Source organism: Heterodontus francisci, chromosome 2 (assembly GCF_036365525.1).
Source record: "Heterodontus francisci isolate sHetFra1 chromosome 2, sHetFra1.hap1, whole genome shotgun sequence".
Lineage (NCBI taxonomy): Eukaryota > Metazoa > Chordata > Chondrichthyes > Heterodontiformes > Heterodontidae > Heterodontus > Heterodontus francisci.
The window spans coordinates 45,959,298-45,976,799 of NC_090372.1; the positions used below are offsets into that span (position 1 = coordinate 45,959,298).

The 17,502-nt window shown below is 43.8% G+C and overlaps 1 protein-coding gene across 3 annotated transcripts in view; it reads left to right on the top strand.

Annotated features, from left to right (window-relative positions):
• LOC137384193 (GMP reductase 1) overlaps positions 1-17,502 on the top strand; it is a 152,776-nt gene that overhangs the window by 59,813 nt on the left and 75,461 nt on the right. For all 3 annotated transcript variants that reach the window (XM_068057844.1, XM_068057851.1, XM_068057860.1), the window contains one exon: positions 12,119-12,200. In XM_068057844.1, the coding sequence (XP_067913945.1) occupies positions 12,119-12,200 (82 nt within the window). The remainder of the gene's footprint in view (positions 1-12,118; positions 12,201-17,502) is intronic.

The following is a 17,502-nucleotide window of genomic DNA, read 5'->3' on the forward strand; positions in this document are numbered from 1 at the left end:
GCACCCACTATCTCAGCAGTCATTTCTTTTAGACCTTAGGATGAAGTTCATCAGGACCTGGGAGCTTGTTGGCTTTTAGTTCCAACAATTTTCTCAGTACCCTTTCCCTGGTGATTGTAATAAAAACAAGAAATGCTGGAACCACTCAGCAGGTCTGGCAGCATCTGTGGAAAGAGAAGCAGAGTTAACATTTTGGGTCAGTGACCCTTCTTCGGAACTGGCAAATATTTGCATTAGTGAGCTGAATTTAGTGATCCCATTGCGGGGTCCCACCAGCAGACCCATAAGCAGGTGCTGTGATGCATGTGGATGGCTGACCGCAGTTACATGATTACTTTACATAATAGAGGCACGGGGCCGGTCATATTGCACGGCAGGGACAGATTCCGTGGTGCTGATTGCGGCACACCCGAGATATAGTTCACCAAACTCTTGCATCCAATACATTGCCCACCCTTGCAGAGTGACCCCATACTATTCCCACCGGACCCTCTCACCTGTGCAGAGTGCACAGCACTGCATGCCGACAATGGCCTCGCTCCTCTTTCTTCCCCTATTCACTGCTCCCCATGGCTGACTTCCCATTGCAGCACTGAGGCCTCGCCTTGGTGCCACCACATTTCAATGGTTGGGGATCCAAAGGCACATGAGGGCCGCCTGCCATTCACTTAATTCCAAACCCCACCCCGCCCACTGAATCGCAATCAGTTGCATGCTAATGTATTACAATTACCTGCTCAGCAATTCATATGGCAGGCCCGTTGCATTGGAAATCCGTTAGTTCAGGTTTCTTTGATAATTTTGCGATGTTACTGTTGAGCCAGTAAAAAGAATGCAAATATTTGTCAGTTCCGAAGAAGGGTCACTGACTCGAAACATTAACTCTGCTTCTCTTTCCACAGATGCTGCCAGACCTGCTGAGTGGTTCCAGCATTTTTTGTTTTTATTCCAGATTTCCAGCATCCGCAGTATTTTGCTTTAATTACCCTGGTGATTGTAATTGTTTTAAGTTCCTTCCTCCCTTTCAGCTCTTGATTCACAATTATTTCTGAGATGTTATTTGTATCCTCTACAGATGCAAATAACCTTTTCCAATTTCACCGCCATTTCCTTATTTTCCATTATTAACTCCCCAGACACACTCCCTAGAGGACCAACACTCACTTCACTAACTCTTTTCTTTTTTAAGTACCTGTAGAAACTCTTAATATCCGTTTTTATATTTCTAGCTGGCTTTCTCTTGCACTCTAATTTTTCTCTCTGCTGATTATTCTTTTTGTCATTCAATGCTGTTTTTTATATTCTGTCCAATCTTCTGACCTGCCACTATGCTTTACGTAATTGTACGCATTTTCTTTCGATCTTTAACTTCCTTAGTTATCCACGGATGGTGCGTCCTTTCCGTAGAGTCTTTCTTTCTCACTGGAATGTAGCTTTGCTGAGCGTGATGAAATATCTCCTTAATTGTCTTCCACTACATCTCTACTGACTTATCCCTTAACCTAATTTCCCAGTTTACATTAGCCAGCTCTGTCTTCAAACCATCATAATTACACTTATTTAAGTTTAGAACACTAGTCTTGGATTCACTCTTCTCACCCTCAAACTGAATGTGAAATTCATTATGTTGTGATCACTGCTACCTTGGGCGCCTTTACTATGAGATCATTAATTAATCCTATCTCGTTACACATTACCAGATCTAGAGTAGCCTGCTCTCTGGCTCTAGAACGTGCTGCTCAAAGAAACTGTCCCGAAAACACTCCATGAACTCATCTTCCAGGCAACCTTTGCCAATCTGATTCGTCCAATCTATCTGCAGATTAAAATCACCCATGATTATCGCCGTACCTTTCTCACAAGCCCTCATTATTTCTTCCTGTATACCCCGTCCTACAGTGTGGATACTGTTAGGGGGCCTACATACGACTCGCACAAGTGACTTCCTACCTTTACTATATCTTATCTCTACCCAAACTGATTCTACATCTTGATTTTTAGAACTAAGGTCACCTCTCTCTCTTGTACTAATGCCATCCTTAATTAATAAATCCCATCCACCTTTTCCTAGTTTTCTGTCCTTCCGAAATGTCATGTACCTTTGACTCTTTGGGTCCCGGTCTTTGTCATCTTACAGCCATGTCTCTGTAATGGCTGTCAGATCAATATTTATTTCTATCTGAGCTATCAATTCATTTATTTAGTTATGAATACTACATGCATTTAAATACAGAGCCTTTAGCTCTGTCCTAGAGTCATATCATTTACAGCACAGAAGGAGGCCATTTGGTCCATTGGGTTGATGCCAGCTCTCCAGAGCTCGATCCCCATAGCCCTGCAAGTCTATTTCTCTCAAGTGGCCATACAACTTCCTTTTGGTCATTGATTGCCTCTTCCCGGTCATTACCACCCACTGTGTAAAAATAAAAAGTGCTTCATTATAATCCCCTTGCATCATTTGCCCAAAACTTTCAATCTGTGTCCTCTAGCCCTCAATCTCCTTTGTTCTAAGGAGAACAAACCGAGCTTTTCCAACCTAACCGTGTAACCAAAATCTTCCATCTCTGGAACCATTCTGGTAAATCTCCTCTGCATCCCCTCAAGGACACTCTCATCCTTCCTGAAGGTAACCAGAACTGGACACAATACTTGAGTTGGGGCCTAACCAGAGCTTGATAAAGGTTCAGCATAACTTCCCTGCTTTTGTACTCAATGCCTCTATTTATGAAGCCCAAGATCCCATATGCTTTACTAACCACTCTGTCAATATGTCCTGCCAGCTACAAAGATCTATGCACATGAACCCCCAGGTACCTCTGTTCCTTACCCAGATATCCTCATTTGAATGAGATGGCTGAACTTATGGTCAGGAGAGTCAAATAGCTGATTATAAAGTGTTCAGAAACCGCACAAGATATCCAAGTTGTGGTTTGCATCTTTGCGCAATGCCATCTTTTTACTATTTACGCAACCTCTAGCCTTAGCTGCTTGCACACTCTTAATTTTGTATATGCTGTCCCTTCCTGCCATGCTCTGATTATTATTTCCCTCATTGCTACTTTGCTGTCTTGCCTTGCCCTTTCTCTTTAATTTATCATCTCTTCTCTCACTCGATCCTTGTCCCCACAATTTAGTTTAAAGACCTCTCTACTGCCCTAGTTATGCAACTTGCCAGAACACTGGTTGCAGCATGATTCAGGTGAAGACCGTCCCAACGGTACAGCTCCCACTTTCCCTAGTACTGGTGCCAGTGTCCCATGAATCGAAACCCATTTCTCCCACACCAATCTTTGAGCCATGCATTTCACACTCTAATTTAATTTAGCTGCTTGTGGCTCAGGTAATAATAATCCAGAGATTATTACCTTTTGAGGTTCTGCTTTTTAATTTAGCCCTTAGCTGCTTATACTTTTCTATGCAGAACCTTTTTCCTAGTCCTGCCTACGTCGTTGGTACCCATATGAACCATGACAACTGGATTCTCCCCCCACCCCCCCTGCAAGTTCCTCTCCAGCCCTGAGCAGATATCCCAAGCCCTGGCACGGTTCGGTTCAAGTGAAGCCCATCCCAACATAACAGCTCCCTCTTTCCCTAATATTAGTGCCAGTGCCCCATGAATCAAAACCCATTTCTCCCAGTATCTATCCCCATACCTATACTGTCCCATACTACTACTGCATTTCTTTTTTTCCCCCACTCTTGAATGGCCCCCTGTATCATCGTGCTGTGGTCAGTTTGCTCATCCTCCTTGCAACCCCTGCTCTCGACCACACAGGCTGCTGGAACCTCGAAACTGTTGGACAAGTGCAAGGGCTGAGGCTCCTCCACTCTGGAAACCCATACCTGTTCAGTAGTCACACCGTCCTGTACCTGATCATGGACCAGGTAGCTTTCTCCCTCCCTGATGCATCGCAGTATCTGAAGCTCGGATTTCTGTTGGTCAACTCTGAGCCGAAGTTCCTCGAGCTGCAGACACTGTACTGCAGATGCAGTTGCAGTGGATCACACTGGTGTCCACCAGCTCCCAAATGCTACAGCTGCAACACATCATGTGTGCTGCCATCTTTATTGTATTTTGTTTAACTAAATAGGGTTTCAAGTTTAGAAATCTCACTCAATGATAATTTGCCATATTAAGTAGTTCAACTAGTTAAGATACAAATTTAATACAGTACTTATGTCACCCCGGTACTAGTTCAAACTACTGCCTCAGTTTAGAGAAAATAAAAGAAACCTTAAAACTCACCAGCCAGTCACCTATCTGCTTACCTAATTAATGCCTCTGAACTTCAGCTCTCCAGTCTCGCTGTGTCCTGCTCCCTCTCTCGGACCACTCCTTCCCTCACTGCGCCGAAATCCCACACTCGCCAAGTTCCCCATTTAAGCACTCTGACGAAGCAGGACTTTGTGCTACTTAGTTTTTGTGTTAGCAGAAGTCTGTGTGTAAGTTTTAGGTTCGGGAGTCACAGATTACCCAAAATAAGTGGTTGAGAACTTAAGTAATTTTAAAGTAGTTTATTAAGAAGTAACAAATTTAAATAGATGTATAAGCTAAATAAACAGGGAAAGTATACAACCTGTGACAGATGATAACGGTTTACCAATCCCAGAGAATGAGCAAGTGAATGTAGCTGAACTCCGCAGCTGGAAGTGGTAGCCTCCTGTCTGCTTGCTGACAGCCATTTTCTTTTGTTCTCGCTCTCTGTGACTTTTTTCCAGTTAGCGGAGGTGTTAGGAAGCTCTCTGTTATCTGCCAGACGAGGGCTGCTCTCTGCAACTCCGAGCATCCATTGATGGCCCTTATTTCGGGGGGCTAGTTGTTCACCCTAAGTCAATCACTTGTTCGAACCCTTCTAACCAATGGCTAACAGGACAGGTACCCGAAGTGTCGAGGTGGGTTATAAGCTCATTGTCCCGGTCCTCAATAGCATAGCCTCCCATTGTCCATCACTTTAGCTCAAGGTCATCTTTCAGTTTATTGCCTGGTGGGAGCTTTTGTTAGCTTTCACTAGACACGTACAGAGAAGGGGATACACAAGGTGCTAGAAGACTCCCTCCTATCATCTTAGGAATGTCTATGGTGTCTAGTGGCTTCTATATGACCCCTTCAGGAATGTCATACTCTTCTTTCCCCTATCTTGTTTACACCAGGCATGAGTCTGGCTGCTAAGAATTGCTTACCTGTCCCCTATGAGAGAGTTAAACAGCTTTTCAGTGGGTCTGTTTCATACTGTGCCTATTGTTTCTATAAGAATTCTATATTACTCTGAGAAGTATCATTTATTAAAAGGTCCCATATCTTACATGTGAGCACACATCCTTGGAGATGTCAGCTTTTGCTCAGTGGTAACACACTTGCCTTTTAAGTCAAAGTTGTGGGTTCAGGTTTCACTCCAGAGACTTGAGAACAAAAATATACATTTACATTCCACTGCAGTACTGAGGGAGTGTGCTGCATTGTCAGAGGATGTTGTCTTTCAGATGACACTTTAAATCAAGATCCTGTTTGCTTTGTCAGTGAGATCTCATGGCATAATTTGAATAAGTGCAGAGGGTGATTTATCCATCAATCAACATCACTAAAAAAAAATTATCTGGTCATTATCACATTGCCGTTTGTGGGAGCTTGCTGTGCACAAAGTGGCTGTTCAATTTTCTACATTACAACAGCGACTACAGGCTATAGTTCAGCTGCCAGGAGTGGCGTTGGGTGCAGAAAACGGCAGCCGCCCTGCATGGGAGCTGCGCTGCTGCGATTACGTGGCGGGCGGCCACTTAACATATTGAGGCAGCCACCCACCCCAATTGGCATCAGCTGATGCCAGAGCAGGTGCTGGCCCCATTTTTAAAAGGCTGCCAGCCCTGCAAATAATTCAAAATAATGCAAAGTTGACCCCTTTTCCACCTCGTTGGCACCAGCTTCTCCTGGACGGGAAAGTGAAGGCACGTGAGTGCCACATGACGTGATCAAGACTGGGAACGGAAGGTAAGATCGTGGGGAAATTAATTCAAATTTATGCAGAGAGGCAAAGGCCTGCTCAGGTCTGCAATTGAAACTCGACCCGAGTCCGGCAGAACCACATCCGACACGGCCTGAGTCCTTTGATTTTTTTTCTCACGCCCGACCCGACCACCGGAATGAAGTTGATTATATTAAAGAGGTTGTGCTCTACCTTGGATGGATTCGCTCATTGCAGACTAGTGCAGAGTCCAGATGCACGTTGCCCGCCTTGACGTCCTGGCTGTCAGTGTCTGACCCGAACCGAGCCCAAATGCCGGACCCAGAAGAGCGACCTGACCCGAACCTGTGCCTGGCAATCCCAGTGGCTGGCTCCGTGGCACCGCTGCCGCTCAGATTCTCCAGTGCCACCCCCCTCCCCCCCCGCAGCTGTGAAACCAGACATCAGGCTGGGACCAAAATCCGACCCTACATTTTAAAGCTACTTCATTGGTTGTAAAGCACTTTTCGACATCCTGAGGTTGTGATAGGGACAACTATAAATACATCTTCATTTTGTTTGATAATGAGTCTGTACAAGGTAATGATATGGAGTATTGTTTGCAATTTTGGTTGTTGTGCAGCAGCAAAGATATCCAGGCTGACATCAAGCTTAAGGACTGCAAACTGTCAGAAGAGGTTGAGGGTTCGGGACATTTGTTCTGGAGAGGAGAAGGCTTGGTCAAAATATTATTCAAGACTTGAGAGAATAACATATATTGGACCTGAATAATATGTTTGAGATTGCCACAAACTTTAGAAAGGGGACATGGGCTCAGACTTAGGCAAAGGAAGGTGTATAGGAAGTTCTGATTTGACTATTTTACTTTACCATAGGGTGAAGAATTGCCAGAATGAACAGTCCACAGAGGCAGTGGAGGCAGATGGTGTGAAAAAAGTCAGTGGAAAATCGGATTGCTATTTGAGGGAGTGGGTGATTGAGGGTTATTTAGAAACATAGAAAATAGGAGCAGGAGGAGGCCATTCGGCCCTTCGAGCCTGTTCCGCCATTCATTATAATCATGGCTGATCATCCAACTCAGTAACCTGTTCCTGCTTTCGCCCCATATCCTTTGATCCCTTTAAACCCAAGAGCTATATCTAATTCCTTGAAAACATACAATGTTTTGGCCACAACTGCTTTCTGTGGTAGCGAATTCCACAGGCTCACTGCTCTCGGTGAAGAAATTTCTCCTCATCTCAGTCCTGAAAGGTTTACCCTGTATCCTTAGACTATGACCCCTCATTCTGGACTCCCCCACCATCGGGAATATCCTTCCTGCATCTACCCTGTCAAGTCCTGTTAGAATTTTCTAAGGTTCTATGAGATCCCCCCCTCACTCTTCTGAACTCCAGCGAATATAAACCTAACCAACTCAGTCTCCCCCCCCCGTACGTCAGTCCCGCCATCCCAGGAATCAGTCTGATAAATCTTCGCTGCACTCCCTCGATAGCAAGAACATCCTTCCTTAGATAAGGAGACCAAAACTGCACACAATATTCCAGGTGTGGCCTCACCAAGGCCCTGTATAATTGCAGCAAAACATCCCTGCTCCTGTACTCGAATCCTCTCGCTATGAAGGCCAACATATCATTTGCCTTTTTTACTGCCTGTTGCACCTGCATGCTTACCTTCAGCGACTGGTGAACAAGAACACCCAGGTCTCGTGGCATATTCCCCTCTCTCAGTATCTAGCCGGTCAGATAATCTGTCTTCCTGTTTTTGCTACCAAAATGGATAACCTCACATTTATCCACATTATACTGCATTTGCCCACTCACTCAACTTGTCCAAATCACCCTGAAGCCTCTCTGCATCCTCCTCACAACTCGCCCTCCCACTCAGTTTTGTCTCATCTGCAAATTTGGAGATATTACATTTAGTTCCATCATCTAAATCATTAATATATATTGTGAATCACTGGGGTCCTAGCAGCGATTCCTCCGGTACCCCACAAGTCACTGCCTGCCATTCAGAAAAAGACCCATTTATCCCTACTCTTTGTTTCCTGTCTGCCAACCAGTTTTCTATCCATCGCAATACACTACCCCCAATCCCATGCGCTTTAATTTTGCACACTAATCTCTTATGTGGGACTTTGTCGAAAGCCTTCTGAAAGTCCAAATAAACCACATCTACTGGCTCCCCCTCATCAACTCTACTAGTTACATCCTTGAAGAATTCTAGTAGATTTGTGAAGCATGATTTCCCTTTCGTAAATCCATGCTGACTGTCTGATTCTACCACTGTTCTCCAAGTGCTCTGCTATAAAATCTTTGATAATGGACTCTAGAATTTTCCTCACTACTGACGTCAGGCTGACTGGTCTATAATTTCCTGCTTTCTCTCTACTCCCCCTTTTTAAATAGTAGGGTTACATTAGCTACCCTCCAATCTGTAGGAACTGTTCCAGAGTCTATAGAATCTTGGAAGATGACCACCAATGCATCCACTATTTCTAAAGCCACTTCCTTAAGCACTCTGGGATGCAGACCATCAGGCAATGGGGATTGATCAGCCATCAATTTCCCCAACACCATTTCTCTGCTAATACTGATTTCCTTCAGTTCTTCTCTCTCACTAAACCCTGTGTTCCCCAACATTTCTGGTATGATTGTGTCCTCCTTTGTCAAGACAGAACCAAAGTATGCATTTAGTTGGTCAGCTATTTCTTTGTTCCCCATGATAAATTCTCCTATTTCTGACTGTAAGGGACCTACATTTGTCTTCACTCATCTTTTTCTCTTCCCATACGTATAGAAACTTTTACAGTCAGTTTTTATGTTCCGCACAAGCTTGCTCTCGTACTCTATTTTCCCCTTTATAGTCGATCCCTTGGTCCTCCTTTGCTGAATTCTAAACTGCTCCCAATCCTCAGGTCTGTTCTTTTTTCTGGTGAATTTATATGCCTGTTCCTTGGATCTAATACTACCTCTAATTTCCCTTGTAAGCCATGGATTGGCTACCTTTCCCATTTTACTTTTGCGCCAGACAGGAATAAACAATTGTTGCAATTCATCCATGCGCTGTTTGAATGTTTGCCATTGTCTTTCCACCATCGTCCCTTTAAGTAACATTTCCCAATTCATCATAGCCAACTCGCGCCTCATACCTTCGTAGTTTCCTTTACTAAGATTCAGGACCCTAGTCTCAGAATCAACTATGTCACTCTCCATCTTGATGAAGAATTCGATCATATTATGGTCGCTCATCCCCAAGGGGTCTCGCACAACTAGATTGTCAATTATTCCACTCTCATTACACAACATCCAATCTAGGATGGCCTGTTCTCTAGTTGGTTCCTCAACGTATTGGTCTAGAAAACCATCCCGTATACACTCCATGAATTCCTCCTCTATGGTATTGTGACTAATTTGATTGGTCCAATCTATATGCTGATTGAAGTCACCCATAATTACAGATGTTCCTTTATCGCATGCGTCTCTAATTTCCTGTTTTATGCCATTCCCAACATCACCACTACAGTTTGGGGGTCTATAGACAACTCCCAGTAACGTTCTTTTCCCCTTAGTGTTTCTCAGCTCTACCCATACAGATTCCACCTCGTCAGAGCTAATATCTTTCCTCACTATTGCGTTAATTTCCTCTTTAACCAGCAATGCAACTCCACCACCTTTTGATTTTTGTCTGTCCTTCCTAAATACTGAATATCCCTGGATGTTCATTTCCCATCCCTGGTCACCTTGCAGCCATGTCTCCGTAATCCCGACTATATCATACCCGTTTACGTCTATTTGCGTGATTAATTCATCCACTTTATTGCGAATGCTCCGCGCGCTCGCGCACAAAGCCCTGAAGGCTTGTCTTTTTAACATTACTTGGCCCCTTCCCACTATTTTTCACAGTGGCCCTGTTTGATTCTGGCCCTTGATTTCTCTGTGGATCACTTTTCTCATTCCCCTTACTGTCTTTTGTTCTTGTCTTTGATTCCCCCTCCTCTGACTCCTTTGAAAGGTTCCCATCCCCCTGCCATTTTAGTTTAAACCTTCCCCAACCACTCTAGCAAATACTCCCCCTAGGACATCAGTCCTGGTTCTGCCCAGGTGTAACCTGTCCGGTTTGTACTGGTCCCACCTCCCCCAGAACTGGTCCCAATGTCCCAGAAATCTAAAACCCTCCCCCGCACACCATCTCTTCAGCCACGTATTCATCCGACATATCCTGCTACTCTGACTAGCATGTGGCACTGGTAGTAATCCTGAGATCACTACCTTTGAGGTCCTACTTTTCAAATTACTACCTAACTCCCTATATTCTGCTTTTAGGGCCGCATCTTTTTTTTTTACCTACGTTGTTTGTACCAATGTCTACCACGACCACTGGCTGTTCACCCTCCTCCTTCAGAATGTCCTGTAACCGCTCTGAGACATCCTTGACCCTAGCACCAGGGAGGCAACATACCATCCTGGAGTCTCTTTTGCGGCAACAATTGAATCCCCTATAACTATTGCATTCCCACACTTTTTACTCCTCCCCTGTGCAGCAGAGCCAACTGTGGTGCAACGAATTGGGCTGTTGCTGCTTTCCCCTGAGAGGCCATTCCCCCCAACAGTATCCACAGCAGTATATCTGTTTTGCAAGGGAATAGTCACAGGAGATTCCTGCACTGCCTGCCTAGTCCTCTTGCTCTGCCTGGTGGTTGCCCATTCCCTTCCTGCCTGTGGGGTCTGAGCATGCGCTGTGACCACCTCTTAATATGTGCTATCCACAATACTCTCCGCCTCGTGGATGCTCCACAGTGTCCCCAGCTGCTGTTCCAGCTCCGAAACCCAGGCTTCCAGGAGCTGCAGCTGGAGACACTTTCTGTACACATGCTGGTCCTGGGCACTGGAATTGTTCCCGGTTTCCCAAATGGAGCACGAGGAGCACACCACGGCTTTGAGCTCTCCTGCCATGACTTAACCCTTTAAATTAAACCTTTTGGAAGATCTTAATATCAAATAATATCAATTACTCTAGGGCCCTTCTTCCCTGGTCCTCGTTACTACAGAAATCCCTAAAAAACACTACTATATATGAAAATAAACTGTAAACCTTTCTTACCTTAGATACTTACCCAGCTATTTAGAGCTATTCCCTAATAGCAGTGACTCACCAACCAATCACCTTGCAGCTTTCCTGTATGAAGTAAAAAGATGATGATTAAACTGTTTACCATGATTAGTTTTTGGAAGTGCCAGATGGACTACAGAGCCTGGTTCTGTGCTTTCCTCTGTTTCTTTTCTATGGGTCTTTGGATCCTAAAGCCATCACGAACAATTGCAAAATGGGCTTGGGGAGCACAATGTTGAAATGTGGTCCCGGCATGCTGCAGGAGTGGAGTGAATCTTTACTACACTATTCCTCTCTTAAATCAGTCCCTCAAATTCATTTAACATGATATCCATAACACTTCCCAGTGGAGCTTCCAGGTTTCATCCAGGCAAAGTGTTGCTGCACTGTGTCTTCACGCTGTATCAAACTTCCTGCTGATGAAGCCCTTCAGAGAGATCGTCCTTCATAGTGAAATGAGGGGCAGTTTTCACTGTTTTTTGTTTAAGTTGATTGATATCTGGTGATCTTTGGGAATACGAGAGTTAATTTTGCCAGGCAGCGTCTACAGTGAGGAGTGTGGATCATAGAATCTCATGGCTGATTTGTGGTACTCCTGATTTTCAGGTGATTTGTTTTTTGTAACAAGATAATCAAGAATGATATGCTAATTGCCGCACCTGATTTCCCAATCTGGCGAGTGAGGTTTTGTGCTTACAAGTAGTGAAAAATGTGAATATCTGAGAGCCAGCTTTCTCTAATCAACAGTTGAGAGATTCACTGTATGTTTACTGATGCCACCCAGTGATGATAATCCATTGCTGTTTGCTTTCCAGGTCTTCTGATAAAGTAAAAGATGATGATTAAACTGTCTCTTGCTCATGGGGTTGATGTTGAAATAGTTTACCATTTTCTGACAGCATTCTCCCGGTCTGAAGTTTTATGCACAGCTCCATGCCTCGATTATCACTCCTGGCGCACAAAGCCATGCTTTCTCAAGCTGTTGTGGCTGCCTTTCTGCTATAAAGTCTTTATTTTATTTTCTTGGTCATTTTGTCTTTTCAAAGGCTGGTAACGTGGTGACGGGGGAGATGGTTGAAGAGCTTATTCTCTCGGGAGCTGACATCATCAAAGTGGGCATCGGACCAGGTAAATGAATAAGGTAGCAGGTCACAAGGGGACAAAATGCTCTCAAATTTAACTTTGAGCTGATCTGTTTTTTCACATTCATTGATAAGTACAATGACTTTCTTGTTTTCATTCTTTGAGGCTGGAAGGATGACTGAGTTTCAGTGACCTTGCTCAGTACAGTCTCTGTCCAATAGCCTCTGTGCCAAACCACTTGGACAAGCAGTTTTGAAATTTATACAATAGTTTCTAAAAATCCCTTTTAGGGTGCATTGTTCGTGTCAATGTATTGTGCAGTGTTGTACTGAGCCACACAGACCATGAATGCCCAGAATTTGCTCAGTAATCCATGGGTGTGTTTAACTTCAACTCCCAAGGCCAAATGTAGTGTCTGAGCTCAGGCCCGCAACCCCAGGCAATTCAATCCTATTTATGTTTATATTCCTTATTTGTGTTCATTGTACTGTTACCTCATTGGTTGCATAATCCTAAATCAGAACCCCAGGATTTATTAGCATCAGCAATAAGAGATGTACGCAAATTAACAGAACATGGATTATGACCTAGGCTTTTTGATATGCTCCCTCCAGATCGAGGGTGGAAGATACTTGAGGATGTGCTTTGCTTACCTCCCCTCCCTTTCCCAGGAGTGGGGAACATCAGGCCAGAGTACATGTATTTGAAGATGAGGGAAACATAGCCTGTCCTGTTTTTTCCACATTTGCCCAGTTGGATGCTGGATACACGGGCCATCTGTTAGACCCAGAGTCCAGTGGTCAAAGCTCAGTGGAGGAAGCTTTAGGGCATCAGGACAAGAGGGAGCTTTGTAAATGGTCAGAATTATGGCCCAGGACAGGGGACCATCTCCAGGATGGGTGCAAGTCCTGCTCTGCCTGGATGTCCTCCAGTCAGAAAGTCTAGACCAACACCTACCTTTAATGCTCCATGATGCACACCTACATGGCCCATGAAGAAAAAATATTGGATACTGCTCAACTAATCTACCAGTCACTTACTAGTTAACCAATCTTAGCAGATCTGGTACAACTGAGCACAGTGCCTATGTGATAGAGGAAAAATCAACCAGGACTACTCCTGGTGTACACCCAGCAATCCTTACTAAAGTGCTGTCTGTGGATGTTGGGTAGAGAAAGGCCTGGGATCAGCTGTGATGTGCTCCACCTGCATGGTCCTCTCAGAAGTTGCGAGTGAATCAGAGGTAGGATATTAATGCATATAAACTCAGATTTAATTAGATCTGGACTGACCCCTGAAACTCGGGCAAATTCACAAACAGCCAAAAGGTTTGTTTCCACTGTTTAAAATGCAAGCCTTTCAGGTGCCATGGCAACACTGTATATTGATCTAACATGTACTGTGGAGGGTTGATCACAGAATCACGAGCCTGCTTTCTCACAAGAGCTTCTCCTGAGAGGAAGAGGGAAAACCGGCAGGTGTATCACAAAAGATTTTGCCTGCCTGTGAGCAGGACATCTACTCAGGGCAAGAACCAGGTTGGGGTGAAAGGGTTTAGCACAAATTTATAACCAAATAAAGACAATTTCTCATAAACTCATTATCTTACTGGATCACATGATTCTCAGTGAAAATAACAGAAAAAAACACTTAGGATTTAGCTATGCTTTGCTGTGTTGTCAACACAGTATGCTTGTAAAACCCAATCACCACATCTCGGGTACTGTGGAGTTTGTGTATTTATAAAGAAAAAGTAAGTAATTAGTGCCAAGACTGCTGGTTAAGTATTGACATTACCCCAAGTATGCTTCATGATCCCCTTTATGTGCACCAATCAAATCTTATCTATCATGCACACACAAAAGTATGCACATTCACTGGTACACATTCCATCTGTGTACAAATCAACCTACTTTATAAGCAAAGGAATAGGAACATAGGAGCAGGAGTAGGCCATTCAGCCCATTGAGCCTGCCCCGCCATTAAATACGATCAAGGCTGATCATCCACTTCAATGCCTTTTTCCCACACTATCCTCTTTATATCATTGGTATTTAGAAATCTGTCACTCTCTGCTTTAAACATACTCAATGACTGAGCTTCCACAGCCCTCTGGGGTAGAGAATTCCAAAGATTCACAACCCTCTGAGTAAAGAAATTTCACCTCCTCTCTGTCCTAAGTGGCTTCCCCCTTATTTTGAAATTGTGTCCCCTGGTTCTAGACTCCCCAACCAGGGGAAACTTCTTAGCTGCATCTACCCTGTCTATCCCTTTAGGTATTTTGTAGGTTTCAATAAGATCACCTCTCATTCTTTGAAACTCCAGAGAATACAGGCCCAGTTTACCCAATCTCTTCTCTTCGGACAGTCCCACCATCCTGGGAATAAGCCTGGTGAACCTTCGTTGCACTCACTCTATGGCAATAATATCCTTCCTAAGGTAAGGGAACCAGAACTACACACAGTACTCCAGGTGCAGTCTAACCAAGGTTCTGTACAATTGAAGCAAGGCTTCACTACTGCTGTACTGAAATCCTCTTGCAATGAAGGCCAACATACCGTTTGCCTTCTTAATTGTTTGCTGCACCTGCATGTTAGCTTTCAGTGACTTATTGACAAGGACACCCAGGTCCCTTTGTACATCTACACTTTCTAATCTCTTACCATTTAAGAAATACTCTGCACATCTGTTACTCCTACCAAAGTGGAGAACCTCACATTTTTCCACATTATATTCCATCTGCCACGTTTGTGCCCATTCACAAAGTCTGTCCAAATCCCCTTAAAGCCTCTTTGCATCTTCCTCGCAACACACATTCCCACCTAGTTTTGTATCATCTGCGAACTTGGAAATATTACATTTGGTCCCCACGTCCAAATCATTGATATATATTGTGAACAGCTGGGGCTCAAGCACTTCTCCCTGTGGTACCCCATTAGACACAGCCTGCCAATGCAAGAATGACCCGTTTATTCCTACTCTCTGCCTGTTAACCAATCCTCAATCCATGCCAGTATGTTACCTCCTATCCCATGTGTTTTGATTTAGTTAACAAACCTCCCGTGGGGGACTTTATCAAAAGCCTTCTGAAAATCCAAGTATACCACGTCCACCGACTCCCCTTTATCAATAATGTTAGTCACATCCTCAAAAAACTCCAACAGGTTCGTCAAAACTGATTTCCCATTTATAAATCCATGTTGACTTTGCCCAATCAGGTCATTATTATCCAAGTGTCCATTTATCACATCCTTTAGAATAGATTCTAGCATTTTCCCAAGGACTGATGTAAGGCTAACAGGTCTGAAATTCACTGTTTTCTCTCTCCCTCCCTTCTTAAATAGTGGGGTTACATGTGCTACCTTCCAGTCTGTAGGAACCGTTCCAGAATCTATAGAATTTTGGAAGATTGATCACCAATGCATCCACTATCTCCATAGCTACCTCTTTCAACACTGTGGGATGTAGCATATCAGGTTCTGGGGACTTATCAACCATCAGCCCCATTAATTTCTCCAATACAACCTTCTTACTAATACTAATTTCTTTCAATTCCTCATTCTCCCCAATCCCTTGGATCTCTAATTCTGGGAGATTTCTTGTATCTTCCTCAGTGAAGACAGACACAAAGTAATCATTTAGCTTCTCTACCATGTCTCTATTCCCCATTATAAATTCTCCTGACTCTGCCTGCAATGGACTCACATTTGTCTTAGCCAAATGTTTCCTTTTTACGTACCTATAGAAGCTTTTACAGTCCTTTTTTATGCTTTTTGCTAGCTTACATTAATATTTTATTCTCCCTTTATCAGTTTCTTCATCCTCCTTTGCTGTAGTCCAAAATCCTCCCAATCCTCCGGTTTACTACTATTTCTGGCAACTTTATAGGCCTTTTCTTTTAATCCTATACAATCCTTAACTTTCTTTGTTATCCACGGTTGACTGCCTTTGCTTTTGGGGTTTTTGTGCCTTGAAGGAATGTGTAGTTGCTGTAAGCTATAATATTCTTTAAAGACTATCCATTGCCTATGTACTGTCATATCTTTTAATGTATTTTCCCAATCCACCTCAGCCAAATTGCCCCTCATACCTTCATAATTTCCTTTTGTTCAAATTTAACACTCTGGCTTCAGATTGAACTACTTTAAGGAATGTACACATAACACTTCAGGGTGACAGTTCTAGAAAAGAAAAATGCATTATGCTTTGCAAGTTAATAACCTATTTTGTCATCTTGTCAAGCACCCTCAAACCCCGATTGATTTGCCATTTCTTTTGTGCAAGATAGCAACAGATGGGAAAAAGACAGAACGGTTGTGCCACTTGGACATTATCAGGTCAATGCTACACTGTAGGTAGAATGTGGTGAGCAAAATTACACAGCTCCAAATTGCCCAAAATTTAGGACTTACAACCACTGAATTTGGATTGTTGCTACACTGTAAAGAGAGCTTGAATATGTATTTAAACCATGCTGTATTTGGGAATGACAATAAGTACACCAATGCATATAACAATAATGTCCATGGAATATTGGTACAAAGCAGGCAAAATTCATTTCAATAAAAGAAAGTACGTAGATTAACATATCCATTTTAGATGTAGAATCTTATCGTCCCTTTTCTTTTTTGACCTGGAGAGGTAATTTTCACCGTGTGGTGCTGTGCTGTGCTGTGATGTTAGCAGCCATTTCCTCCACAATACAAGCTACTAAAATTCAATTACCAATTTGAAACCTTACTGAAGATCCGTGAAATTGTCCAGCCCATCCTGCCAAGCAGTACTTGAGGCACAGCTCATTGACACTAACAATGGAAAGTACAATAGTCTAATAAATAGAGGCATGGCACCTAAGTCCTGTAGAATGCACATCCTGTTCCATGTGGGAACTCCAGGACGCTTCTCATGTCCTGGGCAACCACATGTGCAGGAGGTGCCGTTAACTGGAGGCGCTCAAGCTATGGGTTTCGGAGCTTGTGCAGCAGCTGGTGTCACTGTGGGGCATCCGTGAGGCTAAGAGCTATGTGCATTACATGTTTCCAGAAGTGAGCTTAAGGATGTGCAGGCAGAGTGGGAATGAGTGACCAGCAGGCAGGACCAGATGGTCATGCAGGAGCCCCGATTGCATCTTGCTCTCCAACCAGTATTCAGTTCTGAATACTGGTGAGAGTGATGGTTCCTCTGAAAATGCAGCCAGAGCCAGCTTAATAGCACCTTTGGGGGCTCAAGTGTACAGAGGGGCAGGAGGAAGACTGTGAAAGCAATAGTGATGGGGGGGTTCTATAGTTAGGGGAACTGGTAGGTTTTTCTGCAGCCATAGATGTGATTCCAGGATGCTGTGTTGTCT